Source organism: Elephas maximus, chromosome 4, assembly GCF_024166365.1.
Source record: "Elephas maximus indicus isolate mEleMax1 chromosome 4, mEleMax1 primary haplotype, whole genome shotgun sequence".
In the NCBI taxonomy this organism is placed as follows: domain Eukaryota; kingdom Metazoa; phylum Chordata; class Mammalia; order Proboscidea; family Elephantidae; genus Elephas; species Elephas maximus.
In genome coordinates, this window is record NC_064822.1 from 20,482,794 (window position 1) to 20,503,717 (window position 20,924).

General features: G+C 44.1%; 1 protein-coding gene across 3 annotated transcripts in view; it reads left to right on the plus strand.

Moving 5' to 3' along the window:
- Positions 1–20,924, plus strand: part of DIP2C (disco interacting protein 2 homolog C) — a 655,995-nt gene that overhangs the window by 630,351 nt on the left and 4,720 nt on the right. For all 3 annotated transcript variants that reach the window (XM_049881664.1, XM_049881665.1, XM_049881666.1), the window contains 2 exons: positions 13,987–14,161; positions 16,200–16,323. In XM_049881664.1, the coding sequence (XP_049737621.1) occupies positions 13,987–14,161; positions 16,200–16,323 (299 nt within the window). The remainder of the gene's footprint in view (positions 1–13,986; positions 14,162–16,199; positions 16,324–20,924) is intronic.

Sequence of the window (20,924 nt, forward strand, 5' to 3'; positions counted from 1 at the left end):
TTCTTCAGTCCCTTTTCTGATTTGTCACCAAAGTGGTATCCAAGTATTGGTCTTCAATTCCATTGATCCTGTCTTCCATCGTTTTAAACCGGCTCCTCAGACCTGTGACACTATTTCTGAAATCTTGTTGTTTATCTTTTGAATTTCTAATTACTGTTTTTGTATGATTTCTAGTTGTGAATTTATTTTGACGTTTTTTTCCTGTATTATTTTCTTGAGTTCTTCCATTGTTTTTTTCTGATCTTTCCATGATTCTTTCTGCCTTTTTCATGATTTTGTCTATTTTTTCCTCATTTTTTGTCTACTTTTTCCTTTAACTCTTGGATAGCTCTGAATATTAGAGACTTGAATTCCCTATCATGTAGTTCCAGTGCCTTTTCTTCTACTGGGACATCATCTGGTAGTTTGTTTTGGACGCCTGCTGGAACCACCCTGTCCTGTTTCCTTACATGTTTTAATGTTTTCTGCTGTCTTCAGGACATTCAGTAGTTATTTTCTTCATTTTTTGATTGCAGATTTGTTTCATCCTGCTCTTTTATTTGGTTATGTCTGAGCAGGCAGGCTGTGCATTCTTCATTGTTTACTTGTCTGTGGGAACGATGCTTCTCACCACCTTGTCCAATGGGCAGGACCAGTGGCTCAGCTATGGTGCAGCAGGGCAGGTCCAGCTGAAGGGGAGGGGCTGGAACGGGTTATTTGTGGCACGTAATGGGGCTGCCAGGGTGGGGCCAGGGGTCAGTGCAGGGCAGGTTCCAGTAGACCATGCCTGTGCAATGTTCAGCACATAGTGCAGATAGGCAGGAAGGAGGGCAGAGGTTGTGATATGTGAGCTAAGTAGGTATGGGAAAGAAGAGAGAAACAGGAGCCAAAAAAAGAAGTGCTGAGGGAGCCTACCACTGGAGTGGCGCAGACCTGGGGAAGCCACGTGTCAGTGGCTTTCTAGCCAGGCAGTGAGGCACAGCCAGTCAAGAAGGGACACATACACCACATGCAGCTAGATGAGTGGGAGAAAGGAACAGAAGGAAAGGAGAGAGAGATAAGAAGCTAGATTTAAAAAAAGAGGGAAAGACATACACGGCTAGGTGATTGGGGGAAAAGGAATGTAGACAGAGACAAGAAACCAAGAGAAGGAAAAAAAGAAAAAAAGATGCCAGGTAGTTGGGAGAAAGGAAAGGAAGGGCGGTGGAGAGAGACAAGAAACCAAGAAAAAAAAAAAAATGCCCCAACAGAGAGCCCACCAGAAGCGGGTCCCCAGCTGAGCGGGTGCTGCACAGCACCTTCAGAAGGAGTAGAGATGGCACACGGCACCAGGTGTTTAGGTGAAGGGTAAAGAAAGGAGGTAGAGAGAGACAAGAAACTGAGGAAAAAAGAAAAAAGACAGAAAATAAAAATGCTGCAAGGGAGCCCACCGGAAGTGGGTCCCCACCTGATCAGCCCTGCACAGCCTTTCAGGAAGGAGCAGAGATAGCACATAGCAGCAAGTGTTCAGGAGAAGGATAAGGAGGATGGCGTCCCAGTAGAAGAAAAGGCACTGGAACTACATGATAGGGAATTCAGATCTCTAATATTCAGAGCTATCCAAGAGTTAAAGGAAAAAGTAGACAAAAATGAGGAAAAAATAGACAAAATCATGAAAAAGGCAGAAAGAATCATGGAAAGATCAGAAAAAACAATGGAAGAACTCAAGAAAATAATACAGGAAAAAAAACGTCAAAATAAATTCACAACTAGAAATCATACAAAAACAGTAATTAGAAATTCAAAAGATAAACAACGAGATTTCAGAAATAGTGTCACAGGTCTGAGGAGCCGGTTTAAAATGATGGAAGACAGGATCAATGGAATTGAAGACCAATACTTGGATACCACTTTGATGACATCAGAAAAGGGACTGAAGAAACCTTGAGTTTTCTAGGGAGACAAGAAAAGAAGAAGAAAGTAAAGAAGAAAAAAAAAAATGCCCCAAGGGAGACCACCGGAAGCAAATCTGAAGCTGAGTGGCACTGTACAGCCTATCAGGAAGGGGCGGAGATGGGACACGGCACCAGGTGTTCAGGAGAAGGGTAAGGAAGGAAAGTAGAGGGAGATGAGAAATCAAGAAAAGGAGAAAGAAAATAAAAATAAAAAGATGCTCCAAGGGAGATCACTGGTGTGGGGCAAACCAGCAAAGTGGCTCCCCAGCGGTACGGCACTGCACAGTGCCATGTAGAAGGAGCAGATGTGGCATATGGCACCAGATGTTCAGGAGTAAAGAAAGGAAGGATGGTAGAGAGAGACAGGAAATCAAGGAAAGAAAAAAAGTACCCTAGGGAGCCCACTGGCTTGGCAGCGCCAACCAGGGAAGTGCGTTCCCAAGCTGCTAGGCACCGCAGAGCCTGTCTAGAAGGGGTGGATATGGTACACAGTGCCAGGTACTCAGGAGACAGGAAAAGAAGGAGAGATGAGAAGCTGAGAAATGAAGGAAAAAAGAAAAAAAATTTTTTTGAAAATGCCCCCAGGGATCCCACCAGCGACCAGGGAAGTGGCTCCCAGGCCTTGGCACAGCTCATCTCAAAGGGGCAGAGATGGCAGTCAGTACCAGGTATTCAGGAGACAGGAAAAGAAGGAAAGTAGAGACAAGAAACCAAGAAATAAATAAAAAGAGAAAAATGGCCCCAGGGATCCCACCAGCATGGCAGCATGGACGGGGGAAGTTGTTCTCCAGCCAAGCTGCACTTCACAGCCTGTCAAGAATCGAAGATAGTGCATGGTGCTAGGTTTTTCAGAGAAAGGAAGGGAAGGAGGTGAGAGAGAAGGAAGCAACCAAAACAAGCTGAAAAAAGCAACAAAGAAATGGCACTGAAGGAGCTGGCCAGCATGAGTGGGGTGAATCCAAGAGTCACGGAGCCAGTGCCTGCCCAGGCATGCAACCGTGGCCCACCAGGAAGCGGCAGAGGGCAAGTGGGGAGAAAGTAGAAAAGTGTGTATCACTGGTTACCAGGTGCTCTGTCTCCTGCTGGAAGCTCTGTGAAGCTGCCTTCCCATACTCCCTGTCCACTGATCTCTGACAGGAGTCCAAGATGGCAAATCTGTGATGCATCAGCTTATACGGGTCCTCCACTCCTTAGCTCTCCTCACTGTGTTCTCTGTGAGTTTCTTAGTCCACTCGGTGCTTGGTTGAGTTCTTTATCTCTTCATTTGACATTTAGGGTTCCAGGATTGACATTTGTCTCTGATTTACTTAGTTTTTCAGGTCTTTGCTGTAAAGGGAGGGCGTGGTGCTTGTGTCTATAGCACCATGTTGGCTCTGCCTCTTGGTTGGTCCTACTTTCGCTAGAAGAATGGGGAAAGAGATAAGCTTAGGGCTTCAGAGTCAAACCTTCAGAGCTGATTTTGCCAAAAGCCAAATCCAGAATCTTAAGAATGGCTGAATTATAATACCAAGCGAATTCCCAACCTCAAGTGCTGTCTGAAGTTAAAGTGAGGGCACTGATTGGGACGAAATGGGACCCTGAAATTTGAAATGGAGACATATGGGGAAATAATCAGGAAGGTGGGGACACTGATCCCCTAAATTCTGTTTAATCACTCCTGGCAACAGAACTAGACCTTTCACTCCCATTTGAAGAGATTACTCCATCTTTCTCTGCCAAGCCACCCTCCCCAGTAAAACCATTAGGTCCTCTACCCCCATCTGATGAGATTAACTCAGCTGTTTCTAAAAAGCCTTTGAGTCATTGCCTGGAGAATCACGGGAGGCAAATGCCTTACAAGACAATGCTGAATGTTCTCAGAACACATCCGCACCATCCATTTTGGCTCCTAGATGTATAACTAGACTTAGGTCCCAGTGAGCCACAAAAGGTGAAGCACAAAGTATGACCCAGGAGGAGGTTCACTACACTCAAAAAGAACTGCTTAACTTATCTAATATGTATGAACAGAAACCTGGAAAATATGTGTGGGAATGGCTGTTAAGGGTGTGGGATATTGGTGCAAGGAGCAAAAAGGTGGATCAGTCTCAGTTCATTGGTATAGGCCCAGTAAGCATATATTCTTCATTCAGTGTTTCAGCTCAGGAGGTTAGGAAAGGATCTAATAGTTTATTAGGTTGGATCACCGAAGCGTGGATTAAGCGGTGGCCTACACTAAGTGAAGTTGAAGTGCGAGACCTGCTTGGTATACTATAGAAGAATGTATCCAAAGGCTTAGGGAAATTGACATGTTAGAGTGCATTTATCAGGTCAGAATCACAGACCCACACATGGAGTGCTCAGAGGACATACCTTTTACCACAACACTGAGGAACAAATTGGTGAAGGGAGCCCCAGCATCCTTGAAGACTGCTGTGATTGCTATTTTATGTGAGTCAGATTTGATAGTGGGACAACAAAGTACAAAGCAATAATCAGAGTAGTCTGACTTGTGAATTTATGGCTTTGGCTACTTAGTAATGATGTCCCTAGGAATGAAACAAATCAGAAATCTGCTAAATAATTACTTGATCCGTACAACCAGAAGAATTCTAGGTCAAGTGAACGGCAGTCTAAGTCGAATCGCCAGAATAGAGAACCATGGCCCCTCAGTCAATTCCCAGAATTGAGCAGGTTTACAGACCCACAACCCCTTGAGTGAACAAACAGGAAGCCAGGCACCCTTAAAGAAGGACCCCACTACACTACCAAAAACTTTACACTATTAATCTTTTTCCCAGCCCTCCCCAAGGGATCTGTGGCCTTTTATGAGACTGACTGTTCATTGGGGAAAAGAAAATAATCAGACTGGGGATTACTGAATACTGGCTCTGAACTGACACTAATTCCCGTAGACCCAAAACGTTACTTCGGCCCACCATTCAGAGTGGGGGTATATGGAGGTCAGGTTATTAATGGAGTATTAGCAGATGTCCGTCTCACATTAGGTCCAGTGGGATTCTGAACACATCCTGTAGTGATTTCTCCAGTTCCAGAATACATAATTGGAATAGATATACTCAGCAACCAGCAGAACCCCTACATTAGATTCATGACAAGTGGAGTAACGGCTATTAGGGTAGGAAAGCCAAGTGGAAGCCATTAGAACTGCCCCTCCCTAGGAAAATAGTAAACCAAAAGCAATACCAAATTTCTGGCGGAATTACAGAGATTACTGCCACCATCAAGGACTTGAAGACTGCAGGGATGGTGATTCTCACCACATCCCCATTTAACTCACCTATTTGGCCTGTGCCAAAAAACAGATAAGTCTTGGAGAACGACAGTGAATTATCATAAACTTAAGCAGGTGGTGACTCTAATTGCAGCTGCTGTTCTAGATGTGATATCATTGCTTGCACAAATTAATATATCTCCTGGTACCTGCTATGCACCTTTTGATCTGGCTAATGCCTTTTCCTTCATACCTGTTTCGAAGGACCACCAGAAGCAATTTCCCTTCACCTGGCAAGGCCTGAAATACACCTTTGGTGTCCTACCTCAGGGGTGTATCAATTCTCCAGCCCTGTGTCATAATTTAGTCCACCAGGACCTCAATCGCCTTCCCCTTCCATAAGACATCACACTGGTCCATTACACTGATGACATTATGCTGATTGGTCCTAGAAGGAAGAAGTGTCAATTACTCTGGACTTACTGGTAAAACATTTGCGTGCTAGAGGGTGGGAAATAAATCTGAAAAAAATTCAGACACCTCCCAACTCAGTGAAATTTCTAGGGGTCCAGTGTTGTGGGGCATGCAGAGATACTCCTTGTAAAGTGAAGGATAAGTTATTGCGTCTGGCACCTCCCATAACCAAAAAAAGAGGGACAACACCTAGTGGGCCTTTTTGGATTTTGGAGGCAACATGTCCCTCATTTGAGAGTGATACTCCAGCCTATTTGTCAAGTGACTCAAAAAGCTGCTAGTTTTGAGTGGGGCCCAGAACAAGAGAAGGCTCTGCAACAGATTCAGGCTGCCATGCAAGCCACTCTGCCACGTGGACCATATGAGCCGGCTCAACGAATGGTGCTGAAGGTATTAGTGACAGATAGAGATGCTATTTGGAGCCTTTGGCAAGCCCCTATTTGTGAATCACAGTGCAGACCCTTAAGATTTTAGAGCAAAGCCCTGCCATCCTCTGCAGGAAACTACTCTCCTTTTGAGAAACAGCTTTTGGCTTGTTGCTGGGCCTTGGTAGAGACTAAAGGCTTAACCATGGGCCACCAAGTCATCACATGGCCTGAGCTGCCTATTATGAACTAGGTGTTGTCTGACCCACAGAGCTATAAAGTCAGATGTGCACAGCAGCACACCATCATTAACTGAAAGTTATATATACGAGATCAGGCCCAAGCAGGACCTGAAGGCACAAGTAATTTCCATGGGGAAGTGGCCCAAATGCCCATAGCCTTCACTCTTGTCACATTACCTTCCCTCTCCCAATCTTCGCCAGTAGCCTCATGGGGAGTTCCTGATGATCAGTTGACTAAGGAAGAGAGAACTCAGGCCTGGTTCACAGATGGTTCTGTGTGATATACAGGCACCACTCAAAAGTGGACAGCAGCAGCATTACAGCCCCTTTCTGGGACCTCCCTGAAGGACAGTGGTGAAGGGAAGTCATCCCAACGGACAAAACTTTGAGCAGTATACCTGTTGTTCACTTTGTTTGGAAGGAGAAATGGCCAGATTTGCAATTGTATGCTAATTCATGGGCTGTAGCCAGTAGTTTGGTTGGATGGTCAGGGACCTAGAAGGAACGGATTGGAAAATTGGTGGCAAGGAGTTAGGAGGAAGAGGTATGTGGATAGACCTCTCTGAATGGGCCAAAAAGTGACGATATTTGTGCCTCATGTGAATACTCACTAAAGGGTGACCTCAGCAGAGGAGGATACTAACAATCAAGTGGATAGGATGATGCGTTCTATGGAAACCAGTCATCCTTTCCTCAGCCACTCCTGTCACTGCCCAGTGCTCTCATCAACAAAGTGGCCAGGGTGATAGGAATGGAGGTTTCGTATTGGCTTAGCAACATAGACGTCCACTCACCAAGACTGACTTGGCTACAGCCACTGCCGAGTGCCCAATTTGCCAGCAGCAGAGACCAACACTGAGTCCCCAGTATGGCAGCAACCCTTGAGGTGATCAGCCAGCAGTGGCAGGTTGATTACATTGGTGCTCTTCCATCATGGAAAGGGCAGTGTTTTGTTTTTACTGGAATAGACACTTACTCTGAATATGGCTTTGCCTACCCTGCATGCAATGCTTCTGCCAAAACTACCATTCATGGACTTACATAATGCCTTATCTACCATCATGATATCCCACACAGCATTGCTTCAGATCAGGGGACTCACTTCACAGCAAATGAAGTGCAGCAATGGGCCCATGATCATGGAATACACTGATCTTATCATGTTCCCTATCTTCCTGAAGCAGCTGGCTTGATAGAATGATGGAATGGCCTTCTAAACATACAGTTACAGTGGCAGCTAGGTGGCAATATGCAGAGTTGGGGAAGTGTTTTCCAGGAGGCTGTATATGCTGTAAACCAGCATGCAGTATGTGTTGCTGTTTCTCCCATAGCTAGGATTCATGGGTCCAGGAATCCAGTAGTGGAAATGGGAGTGGCACTCACTGTTACCCCAATGGCAAAATTTTTGCTTCCTGTCTGCACTGCCTTATGCTCTGCAGGTCTAGAGGTCTTAGTTCCAAAAGGAAGACTACTCCCACCTGGAGACACGTCCATCACTGATTCCATCGAACTGGAAGTTAAGGATGCCACCTGGCTGCTTTGGGCTCCTTAATTCCTCTAAATCAACAGGCAAAGAAAGGAATTACCATATTGCCTGGTGTGATTGATTTTGATTAGGTAGCGGAAATTGGATTGATCTTACATAATGGAGAAAAAGAAAAGTATGTCTGGAATGCAGGAGATCCCTTAGGGCACCTCTTAGTACTACCATGCCCTGTAATTAAAGTCAGTGGAAAACTATAGCAACCCAGTTTCAGCATTCAGGAATGAAGGTTTGGGTTACCCCACCGGGAGAAGAACCATGACCAACGGAGGTGTTTGCTGAGGGCCAAGGGAATACAGAATGGATAGTGGAAGAAGGTAGTTCTAAATACAGTTCGACCATGTGAGCAGTTGCAGAAATGATGACTGTAATATTTTTGAGTATTTCTTACTTGTGTGTATCAAATATCGTTCTCTTATAAAATGTAAGATCTAAATAGGATTAGTGCATTTTCGGTTGTATGTGTGTTAGTTATATTATGTAAAACACAAGCATGACTTTATAATTGCCTTTATTCAGAGCTTATGTATGGTTTGAGATGTACAGAGGTGTCAGGTTGGCATGGTGTGGACTGTGATCATTAAGGTTGTGTGTCAACTTGGCTGGGCTATGATTCTCAGTGGTTTGGCAGTTATGAGGTAGTTTGGTAGTCATATAATGATATAATTACTTCCATGATGAAATCTGAAATAATGTGATGACCTCCATGATGAGATCTGTGAGCAGCCATTAGCTGAAAGGGAGTTGGCTTGGGAATGTGGCCTGCATCCAATATTAGGTGGACTTTCTGGTAAGACTCAGGGGCTTTTGCTCACTCTGGTCCTGCAGCTGGCTCGTCTAAACTCCATTTCTTGAGATTTGAGCTAGCAGCTTACCTGCAGATCTTGGAATTTGTTAGCCTCAGTAGTTTGTGAGCCAGCAGCCTGCCATTTTATCTGCCAGTCTTGAGATTTGTTGGCTTCCAAAGCCTGTGAGCCAGAGGCCTGTTGTCTGACCTGCCGATTTGGGGTTTGCCAGCCCCTGCACCTGTGTGAGTCAGAAGCTTCCAGCCTGACCCATGGACTTCCCAGCCTCTACAACTGCATGGACCATTTCCTTGATATAAATTTCTCTCTCTCACTCCTTCTCTCTCCCTCTCTCTCTCCCTCTCCCCCTCTCTCTGTCTCTCCCCCGCTCCGTGTGTGTGTGTGTGTGTGTAGATGCTTCACTGGTTTTGCTTTCCTAGAGAACCCAGCCTAAGGCAAACATTGTAAAGAGGTCTTTTGCAGCAGATTTGCCCAATGCAACATGTCATTTGATTTCTTGACTGCTGCTTCCATGGACGTTGATTGTGGATCCAGATGAAATCCTTGACAACTTCAGTATTTTCTCCTGATATAATGATGTTGTGTATTGGTCCAGTTGTGAGAATTTTTGTTTTCTTCCCTTTGAGGTGTGATCCATATTGAAGACTGTAGTCTTTGATCTTCATCAGTAAGTGTTTCAAGTCCTCCTTGCTTTTCTTTTTTTTGCTTTCAGCAAGCGAGGTTGTGTCATCTGCATAATGCAGGTTGTTAATGAGCCTTCCTCTAATCCTCATGCCTCATTTCTCTTCATGTAGTTCAGCTTCTCGGATTATTTGCTCAGCATACAGATTGAATAAGTACAGCGAAAGGATACAACGCTGATGCACACCTTTCCTGACTTTAAACAATGCAGTATCCCCTTGTTCTGTTTGAACAATTGCCTTTTGGTCTATGTACAGGTTCCTGATGAACACAATTAAGTGTTCTGGAATTCCCATTCTTCACAATGTTATCCATAATTTGTTATGATCTACACAGTTGAATGGTTTTGCATAGTCAATAAAATATAGGTAAATATCTTTCTGGCATTTTTCTCTGCTTTCAGCCGAGGTCCATCTGACTGACATCAGCAATGATATCTCTCATTCTGTGTCCTGTCCTGAATCTGCCTTGAATTTCTGGCAGTTCCCTATTGAGGTACTGCCACAACCACTTTTGAATAATCTTCAGCAAAATTTTACTTGCATATAATATAAATGATACTGTTTGATAATTTCCACATTCAGTCAGATCACCTGTCTTTGGAATGAGGCACAAATATGCATCTTTTTCAATTTGCTTGGCATAGATGAGTGAGCACCTCCAGCGCTGCATCTGTTTGTTGAAACATCTCAATTGGTATTAATTCCTGGAGCCTTGTTTTTTTACCATGCCTTCAGTGCAGCTTGGATGTCTTTCTTCAGCACCATCAGCTCTTGATTTTATGCCACCTCCTGAAATGGTTGAATGTTCACCAGTTCCGTTTGCTACACTGTGAATTCTTTCCATCTTCTTTTTACGCTTCCTGCATTGTTCAATATTTTACCCACTGAGTCTTTCAGTATTGCAAGTCGAGGCTTGAATTTTTTCTTCAGCCTTTTCAGCTTCAGAAATGCCAAGCATGTTCTTCTTTTGGTTTTCAAACTCCAGGTCTTCGCATATTTCATTATAATATTTTAGTTTGTGTTCCCTAGCTGCACTTTGTAATCTTCTGTTCAGCTCTTTTACTTTATCATTTCTTTCATTCACTTTAGCTGCCGTACATTCAAGAGCAAGTTTCAGATTCTTTTCTGACATCAATTTTGGCGTTTTCTGTCATCCCTGTCTTTTTAATGATCTTTTGTTTTCTTCATGTGTGATGTCCTCGATGTCATCCCACAACTTGTCTGGTCTTTAGTAATTAGTGTTCAGTGCATCAAATCTGAGATGGTCTCTAAATTCAGGTGAGATATGCTCAAGGTCATATTTTGGCTCCCCTGAACTTGTTTCAGTTTTCTTCAGTTTCAACTTAAAGTTGAATATGAGCAGTTGGTGGTCTGCTCCACATTCAGCCTCTGGCCTTGTTCTGACTAATGATACTGAGTTTCTCCATTGTTGTTTTCCACAGATGTAGTCGATTTGATCCCTGTGTGTTCCATTTGGTGAGGTCCATGTGTATAAAAAATAGTCACCCTTTATGTTATTGAAAAAGTCATTGGTCTTGCAGTGACTTACATGTTGCTAAATCCAAAGGATAATGCTCAGTTGCCTTTTTCAACACGTTTGCCACCTTTGACACAATTGGTCACTCCTATCTTAGTTATCTAGTACTGCTATAACAGAAATACCACAAGTAGATGGCTTTAACAAACAGAAATTTATTTTCTCACAGTCTGGTAGGCTAGAAGTCCAAATTGAGGGCATCAGCTCCAGGGGAAGGCTTTTTCTCTCTGTCGGCTCTGGAGGAAGGTCCTTCTCATCAGTTTTCCCCTGAACTAGGAGCTTCTCTGCACAGGAACCTTGGGTCCAAAGGCTTTCTTGGTGTTATGAGGTCCCCCCCGTCTCTGCTCACTTCCCTCTTTTATATCTCAGAAAAGACTGTCTCAAGACAAAATCCAATCTTATAGATTAACTGCTGCCTATCCTACCTCATTAACATCATAGAGGTAGAATTTACAACACATAGGAAAATCACATCAGATGACAAAATGGTGGACAATCACACAATACTTGGAATCATGGCCTAGCCAAATCGATACACGTATTTTGGGGGCACACGATTCAATCCATGACACCCTCCTTTTTTAGTACTTTCTTCCTTTCACCTTCAGAACCCCATTCTCTTTTTGATTCTTTTATTTCACTGGCCTCTCTTTTTTTGTTTTCTCTGCTAGCTCCTCCTTATCTTTCCAGCCTCAGATGTTGGCATGCACTAGGGTCAATCCTCAGACCTTTCTCTTCCCTGTTCTTCATTCCTGAATTAGCCCAGTGATTCCCATGGCTTTACATACCATCTATACTCTGATGACTGCCAGATGTATGTCTCCAACCCTAACTCCTCCCTGAACTCCAGACACCTGTTAAGTTGAAATTCTCTAACTTTACATGCACAAAACGAAATTCTTGGTCTCCTCCCCTGCCCCTGTAAAGGCTGGCCATCCCACTTTCCCATCTCAGTAAATGGCAGCTCCTCTGTGCTGGTTGCCTAGGCAGAAACCCTTATGGTCATCCTCTACTGCCCCTTCTCTTCAGGCCTTAAATCCAGTCCATCAGCCAATCCTATCATGTTACCTCTTTTGAAATATATCCGGAAGGTAAAGCTTCTCACCTTCAGCTCTCTCATCCTAGTCAAAACTACTATAATTTCCTGCAAGATTACTGCAAAAGTAACCTCCAGTATGACTTTACTGCTTTTGTCCTTATCCCTGGTAGTCTGTTTTTCACATAGAACCCTGTGTGATCGTTTTAAAATATAAAATAGACCAACCACATCGCTCTGTATTTGAAAATCTCCCGTCCTTCCACCTCACTGGTAGTGAAGCACCAAACCCTTAATATGACCTACAGCATCGTATATATTTGGCCCCAATCCATTTCTGCCCATATCTCCTGTCACTCTCTAGGCTCCCCCCTCCAATCGCCATCCACTGGCCACACTGCCCTCTTTGCCGCTTCTAAGAATGCAGAGAGTGCTTCCACTCCAGAGCCTTTCCCTGTGACAGGAACACTGTTCTGCAGACTCTCTGTGTGGCTACCCTCTCTCAGCCCCCTTAGGACTCTGCTTTATAAAGAGCTCCTCTCTGCTGCCTACCCTCATGTAGCTCTCTAGGTCCTTTTTCTTCACAGCACATATTACCACCTGGCAAGAGCTCATTGTTTACTGTGTCTCCTCACAAAATGTGAGCTCTGGGAGGAGTGACACATATAGTAACCCTAACACATGCAAATGTGTGAATAAATGATGAATGGATGAGTCTTAATCAGTTCTTACTTCCCAAACTCCTTTTCTCTTTCAATACTTTTTGGCTTATCACTCAAGCCTCTCAGTCTTATGGAAAGATCAGAACTGAGATGATACAACTCTATACAGATTTTATTAGGAATTTCTTTGAAATAAAATTGCTGGGCCGAAGAGGATTCACCGTAAGTTGATTCCGACTCATAGCGACCATATAGGACAGGGTAGAACTGTCCCATAGGTTTTCCAAGGCACAGCTGGTAGATTTGAACTGCCGACCTTTTGGTTAGCAACCAAGCAATTAACCACTGCACCACCAGGACTCGTTTAGATGTAGAACCTGCTTTCTCTGGGTGCTTGAGGAGGATCCTGACTTGTGTCCCTGTCAGATGGCCACACTATTGAGCAGCTAGAGCAGAGTGCTAGGGAAGATGTAGTGCCAACCCCAAACCCACTTCACTCATCAAACCCACAGTCAGGCCACAGAACTGGTGAAATTTCCAAGGTGATTTTCTTATGGGGAATGTGTCTTGATAAGGAAATGTTTTGTTTTAGGGATCAGAGACAGTTGTCATTACCTTTATTTGATCTCGTATCTTCTTTTCATGTTTTACATGTTCATTCATTCAGCAGGTATTTACTAAGCACCTGCTGTATTCGGTGCTCAGGGAACTAGGGAGACAATGCCAAACAAGCCAGTGTCTCTGACTTCAAGGGACTTGACAGTTTTTCATTGTAAATAAAATAATGAGAACAAGTAAGCCCAGAAAGACCCTGACTATTCTGATCCTCACCATTGTTCACACATAATTGCATGCAATCCTAATGAATATCCTAGGTATTTTATTTGCTTGATTATTTCCTCTAGAATTTTCCATGGCTCTGTATAATCTGCATGTTCATTTTGAGTCAGCATACCAATTTAGGCTATCCATTTCCCAATTGTCAAACATTCAAGTATTTTTGTTTCCCATTTTTTGTTGTGATGTGCCTTTTCCCCTTAGATTTTGTTTTTCAATATATTTCAAAAAATATGCTAATCAGATAAAAGGATATGATAAGTTTTAAAGCTTTTTACATTTTTCCAGATTGCTTTTTAGAAATAATCATTACATTTTGAAAAGTACAAGGAAACTAGGGCAACTTTGCTCATATGATATGTTTGTTAAAAAGCTATTAAAAAAAATTTATTGGCTTTAATAAATTTCCAGAATGGGTGATGAGTTGGTTGGTTGGTTGGTTGGTTGGTTTGCCATAAGTTTGGTGTTTAGTACCTTTATTTCAGTAAACTTCGTGGGCCTGTGTATATCTCCCCAGAAACCTGAATGAGATTAACTTTATCTTGCTCTTTTTGTCCACAGAAACTTTTAACATCACTGAGTATATTTTGAATTGTAAAAGTAATTTCAAACCCTCTTCCCTGGCGATAGTCTCAAGTGAATTTACATCCAGTTATATTTTGCTTCCTTAACAGATTTGGGTTCACAGCGCTCACAATGCCAGTGGTTATTTTACAATTTATGGAGATGAGTCCCTCCAATCAGATCACTTCAACTCAAGATTAAGTTTTGGAGACACCCAGACTGTCTGGGCACGGACTGGCTACTTGGGGTTCCTGAGGAGAACTGAGCTTACAGATGCAAATGGAGGTGAGAGTTTGCAGGCTGATTCCAGGCCACCAACCCTCCTGGCCCCTCAGCCCTTGAAGGGGGAGAAAGGTCAGGCTCCCCTAGACGCTGAAAGCATGTCTGTGGTTGGGGGTAGTCAAACCCAGGAGAACATAGGGGTATCCTTGCTGCTCACCAGCCTGAAAATAGCTGAGTTTAAAAATGAGGAACATCAAGTGCCAAATGTGTCCATTTAGCTTACATACTAAAAAAAACTCTATTCTCATAAGATTTAAAACCAGGGGGGCCCTTCACTTAGTAGAATCAGGGCTTCTAAACACAGACTTCTGTGATTTCCCAGCAGGGTGCCTGTAGGTGAGAGCTTGCTGAGTCTTACGCACCACCACTGATCACCTGCCACTCCCACCCTAGACCCCTCAGAAATGAAAATGAGAGCAGCACCCCAGGAGAGCAGCTGAGAGCACTTCTGCTCCAGCCGCCAGTCCACCACCTTCTCCTCCACCTAGAGCCCTGTGCCCAGCCCCATCCCTGCACTCTGGGAGTGACACTGCTGCCCTCTGCTGGGGACTGTGTCTCCACTGGTCGGGGAGCCAGGGAGGCTGTGAGGCTGCCTTCCCTGGGCACTGGAGCCTTGGATAGTAAGGGGGCGCCTCTCCTAGTACGTTCAGCCCCAGCACCTAATATTGGCTTTGGGACTGTTAGGGTGAGCCCTGTTGCGGAGACGCTGCCTGTTTATTACTGAGGAGCTGTCAAGTCAGGGCTATGAATGTTTCTTAAAACCAAAACATGAGAGCATGCTCTTACACCCAATTTCTCTGCTGATTCCGTAGTCCATTCTCACTCTCCTTCGTTCCACTAAAATTAGAGGCAGGACTTGAATATTTCACATGGGTAGTAGCTGAGATTCTTTAGTGATACCCTGGCATTCTAAAACCCCAGCAAGATGGGTTTCCAAGCATCAGCAAGGTTCACTAACATGCATGCGGAATTGCTTAGTGGAAGCTAAATTAACCTGACTGAACAGGGACCAAATTTAGGGAAAAAATTACAAAAACATTTTAACATAATATTTCAAATTCAGGAAAATGATAGACTATTTGACAGGAACTTGCTCTCTGGGGCTCGGGTGGAGAGCTAAATTTAGAGATACGAAAGTTGGTAATAAATTGCTGCTCCCCAGGGAGGGGCCCTTCATGTGAAGCACTGGGGGAAAGGCAGCTGTTGCTTTCATCGCCTTTCTGGTCCCCTGGAAGATGTATGCCCTCCGCAGGCTGGTCAATGCCACCCGTGAATGGATGCACCTTGTGTTTTCTGACTTCTTCAATTGGAAAAGATGTGTTTTCTGGTATTAGGTTATTTACGCCAATCATTTCTTTCAAAGTTGCCCTGGTGTACTTAGTGCCCTAAAGATTAAGGACACACTTCCTCACTGTTAAGGACCAACTGCATGTCATCATTACTCTAAAGTTTGCATTACTGATAAAAATAAACCTCTTCAATTCCTGTGAAGAGCATTATCAGAAACTATGCTTTTCCCACACGTGCATGGAATTAATAACCTAGTTAAGAACACAGAGGGACCTGGGTTTAATTCTGGCTGTGCTACTTCCTAACTATGCGACCTTAGCAGGTGAAATCCCCATGGTTAGCCGCTGTCCTCTTCTGTAGACACTGTCAGGGTAACGTGGTTGCCTGCCAACCTGCATACTCAGGTACTGCCTCACTGCTCTTGATGGCTGTGGGACCATGTGTTCTCAGTGTATAGACACTGATCGGAAGTGAGATCCATTTCTTGCCCTTGGTTCTGAGGACGCAGAGGGAATGTCCCATATGTGCGGACAAGCACTCCACAGGGAGAGAGCACAGTACCACAGGCCCTATTACTCTGCAGAGCTTTTCTTGCCAGAGACAGCTAGCTATCCCTAGCTCAGTGGTACCTTGGCTTTGCATCTGTCTCACTCAGGGATAGTTTGAATCATTTTTTTTTTTAAAGGGGCTTGAGCAGCATTGCAGTGAAGGCTCATGCACGTGTGTTTTCTCTTCCCTTTCTTGTAAACAGAGCGCCATGATGCCCTCTATGTTGTGGGTGCACTAGATGAAGCCATGGAGTTGCGAGGGATGAGGTATCACCCAATAGACATCGAGACCTCTGTCATCAGGGCCCACAAAAGTGTTACAGAATGGTGAGTAGCAAGTGTTGGGGCGGGGGGCGCTGTGTGTACACAGAGTGGTGATAGTGCTGGTACAGAGTGGGGCGCTATAGAGGGTGTGGGGGGTGTGTGTACACAGAGTGGTGGTGGTGCTGGTACAGAGTGGGGTGCTATAGAGAGTGTGGGGGGCTGTGTGTACACAGAGTGGTGGTGGTGGTGGTACAGAGTGGGGTGCTATAGAGGGTGTAGGGGGCTGTGTGTACACAGAGTGGTGGTGGTGCCAGTACAGAGTGGGGTGCTATAGAGAGTGTGAGGTGGCTGTGTTGGAGCAGTGGCAGCCCTGGTACAGAGTGGGGTGGTATACAGAGGTTGTGGTGGAGGAGGGAGGGTTTGATAGGATAGGTAAGGGAATGGGAGTAAGCTTTTAATTGTAATCCTTTATCTTCAGGGAGTTAATAACAACAGCGAAAGGGCGTCCCTGGCAAAGAGTTAGTGTATCATACTTTACCTACAACTGATATAGTTTTATTACAGTGGAGACTACTTCATAACATTTTCCAGGAGGCCAAGGTTTTGTTTGTGTTTGTCTTTCAGTTTAAAAAGCATGACATAGGAAAAATAATAATAAAATGCACACATATATAGAAAGGCAGACAAAATATGATATTCTGATTGTCAATTTGAGAACTTTAAAAATGAATGTGATAGTTGGGAAAATCTTAGCTGAAAACAGGGGCAACATCATGGCCAAGCTTCACTAGAGACACTTTCGAAGGAAGATATGTTTGAATTAAACCCAACCGAACAATAGCAAGATACCTTTTATAGGTTCTCCAGTGGGTAGTGTGGCCACTGTGCAGGTTTGGGGCCCATAATGAGGTCTCTCAGCACAGAGAAGTACTTCAGGCATTTGAGGTCGAGGCTGTGTCTTCCCCTCTGGCCCTTTTAATCTGCTCTAAAGTGCTGAGTATGCTAATGGTGCTTTGCAAATAATGGCAGCAAGGTTGGTGATAGGGCAGCTGCTCTATGTTTTCTGTGCAGCACGCTTACTGTGTTACAGCACGCCCCATCAGTAATGTGAGGGCCTGCAGGCTGGACAGGGGTGTTGCTCTGAGCTGAATCAGCCCATGCTGATAACTTTCTCAGGCTCACACAGTGCCTTTATATTTAATTAAGAATTAAGAGTGACTCAGCATCACTAGGTTTAGATTTGTTCATTCATTTGGTAATAGCCAAAGTACTCAAAAGGGCACCAAGTCCCTTTTCTGGCAAAGAGACCTAATGAAACTGATCTCAAGGTTTAGGTCAGGATCCTTAAGGGAAGTACATTCTGAAATCTCTTACGGGCTGTTTGTCTTGGCTGAATGCATTGCCTCTGAGATCGTTCATTGCTTCTTGTAAGCTAATTGGTTTGCAGTGGGTAGGCTGGTACATAGTGCCATTTGCTGAACCTGAACATTGAGTACTTGGCAGAATGTAAGGGATAGAGTTTGTATGTCCATGAATTGACCTGTGCTTCAGACTGGCCAAGTCCCTATTCACCCTAAAACTAAATTCCTCAAATTGTCAATGTTGCTTCTCTAATTGGGTGTGGAGGACAGAAATGGATCAATCAACAAGAGCCCTAGAAAGATGCCAGCCCAGAAGTGGGGCAGAGGGCCTACCCCAGGTTACATCCAACCAAAAAACCAAACCAGTTGCCATTTTGTCAATTCCAACTCGTGGCGACCCCGTGTGTTTCAGAGAACTATGCTCCATGAGGTTTTCAGCGGCTGGTTTGTTGGAAGTGCCTTCCAAGGCACCTCTAGGTGGACTCAGACCTCCAACCTTTTGGCTGGTAACCCAGCACATTAACACTCTTCACCACCCAGGGACTCCAGTCTCCATCTAAAAAAAAAAAAAACTAGGTTGCTATAAATACTAGTTCCAATCTTTCATTTGTTTATTTTTAAGGAAATAATTTTAATTAGCTTTTATTGCCTCCTTCAGGTATTTTCCATCTAGTTGGAAAACGACTTCTCACTGTAAAGTTCTGTTTTTAAGGTTCACGGCCTCCCGTGTGCCACTCTATGGATTTCTAGTCAGTGTTTCTAGTTTTTACCTTAAGCATGACTTGTCATTACCTGCTGTGTGGCCACTAGCCTGGTGCATCCATCAGATGCTTAGTGTAGGGAGTTGGACTCGCCTTTGTTCTGCTGGAATGCCCTGAAGAAGAAAAGCTAATGGATTTTCTTCTGATGGACTTCCAGTACGTTTGAAACTATTCATCTATGACCTGTTTTGTTGTTTTTATTTTTAATCACTGAAAAGTTCTTCACTAAGTCCATTTAGCCAAATATCTTCCTTTCCAGCACTTCACCATTAATTACTTCATACCAAGAAATATGGGTGCTCTCGTATTATGAATGCCACACAGTGTGGCTCTTTCACTGTCGCATAATTCTGGCTAGCCACATCTTTTCATTTCTTACAGCTGAGTTTTATTAGCCCGAGTGTATGAAGAATGTCACCTCTTCCTTCCCATTGTGAAGAAGGTTCTGTGTACAAACCAGCATCTGAGCTTCCTGGAGAAGCCAGGGCTAACAGTAAAGCAAACATGCTTTGACCTACTCAACTAAATACAGAAATCGAGCTTATTCCTGATACTGTCAAACTATGTCATAAATTTCAAATGCTATAATAAAATAATACCAAATATGGCTGAGAGGCTTATCTAATCTCTGACATTACACTATGGACTCACTTGGGCCAGGTATGGCAAGGTTTTAATATCACAAAGAACACAACATCTTCTTGGGAACAGTTTTTCACAGCATTATTGCCATGTGTATACACACTTCTCACAAAGCAAAACTCAGGTCTTTTTAATACATTCGCCAATATTTCTCTTTCATTTTAATGTATATATTAGCCATACTGAAAAAGTCTGCATTTTTGTCTGGTAGACTTACTCTCACACTTGTAGAAAACAGTAGTGAGTCTTCCCCAGTACCTCCTGGCTTACAGGTTGGATGGAACCCTCTGTGTGTCTGGCATCAGGGAGCAGGTCCCCACCAGCCCACTGAGGAGAACACTGATGACCTCCATCCATCCCCCACTGCCCTGCAATCCCTTTTGGCCTCTGCAGCCAAGGAGACCCATGGACACCAGGGGCAGTGAGTTACAGCCTTTGTGTCTTGTCAGACATCAGTGTCCTTAAATGACCATTAAACAAAAGTCCAACTCTATAAGGTTAATGTTGCTTAAAATATAAGGCACTGGGCTTAAGCACTGGCAAACTGATCAGACTAAATACTACTACTGGATCCCAAATAAAACATACTTTTGGATGAACTGTTAGCTTGAAGAGGTAAAGAAATCTGAAAGAATTGCCTCCCATGTGAGTTAGCTATTACTGTATTACCGGTCACCCCAACACTCAGTACTTAAAACAGTAATCATTGATTGTTGCTTCCGTGGCTACAGATTGGCTGGGTTTTGTGTCTGGGTGTCTGCTTCCAAGTGCAGGCCTTCAGGTAGCTGGAGGGCACTGTCAGGCCTTGGTGACTGGAGCTGCTCTTCTCTGCCTGTGTCTTATCCTCCCCAGGACCAGAGGGCTCATCCAGGCTTGTCCCTCCCGTGGTAATGGCAGAGGCGCGACAGGACAAGCCCAGACTTAAGCACTTTTCAAGCCTCTGCCTGCATCCCCTTTGCTGGCATCCACTGACTGAGTGACAAGACCAATCCCAGGTCCAAGGGCAGGGGAATATCCACCACCTCTAGTGGGAAGGTCTCCACAGTTACATGGCAGAGTATACCAATTAAGAGAGGAGTGAAGATTAAGGCTCATAATGCATAGTACACACACACCACACCCATCCAACAGAACCACAACAGAGCAGGAGCTAGAAATAGGAGGAATGGGGTTGCTTTGAGGGCAAATACTGAGGGCTGCACAGCACCCTGTGACTGGAGTATGCACCGTCCAGTCAGCAGCAAGGAGGCAGAGCTGAACCACAGACTCCTGACCCAACCAGGACTCTCTAAGAAGGTAAAAGTGATCCTCTGCTCCCACAGAAGTATGAATTTACAAACATCAGAAAGCACGTGAAAAAGCAAGCCAATGTAAGAGAACCCATTGACGTCAAGTCAATTCGGACTGATAGCAACCCTGTAGGACAGAGTAGAAGTGCCCCGTAGGGTTTCCAAAGAGCACCCGGTGGATTCGAATTGCCGACCTTTTGGTTAGAAGCTGTAGCGCTTAACCACTATGCCACCAGGGTTTCCCCATACGAGAAGGAAAGTAGAAAATGCCAACAACAGATTTATTATCACCAGAATACCACTGTATGGAATGTTCAGTCACTTAAAGGAGACGGAATCACAAAGATGAGCAGGCCACAAAAAAAATTTTTTTCACGAAATGCTTGCAATCATTAGCCGTTGGAGAAATGCAGATCAAAACTACAATGAGATATGATCTCACTCCAAGAAAGCAGGCAGTAATCCAAAACACACAAAATAATAAGTGTTGGAGACGTTGTGGAGGGACTGAAACACTTACACACTGCTGGTGGGAATATAAAATGGTACAACCACTTTGAAAATTGATTTGGCGTTTCCTTAAAAAGCTAGAAATAGAACTACCATACGAT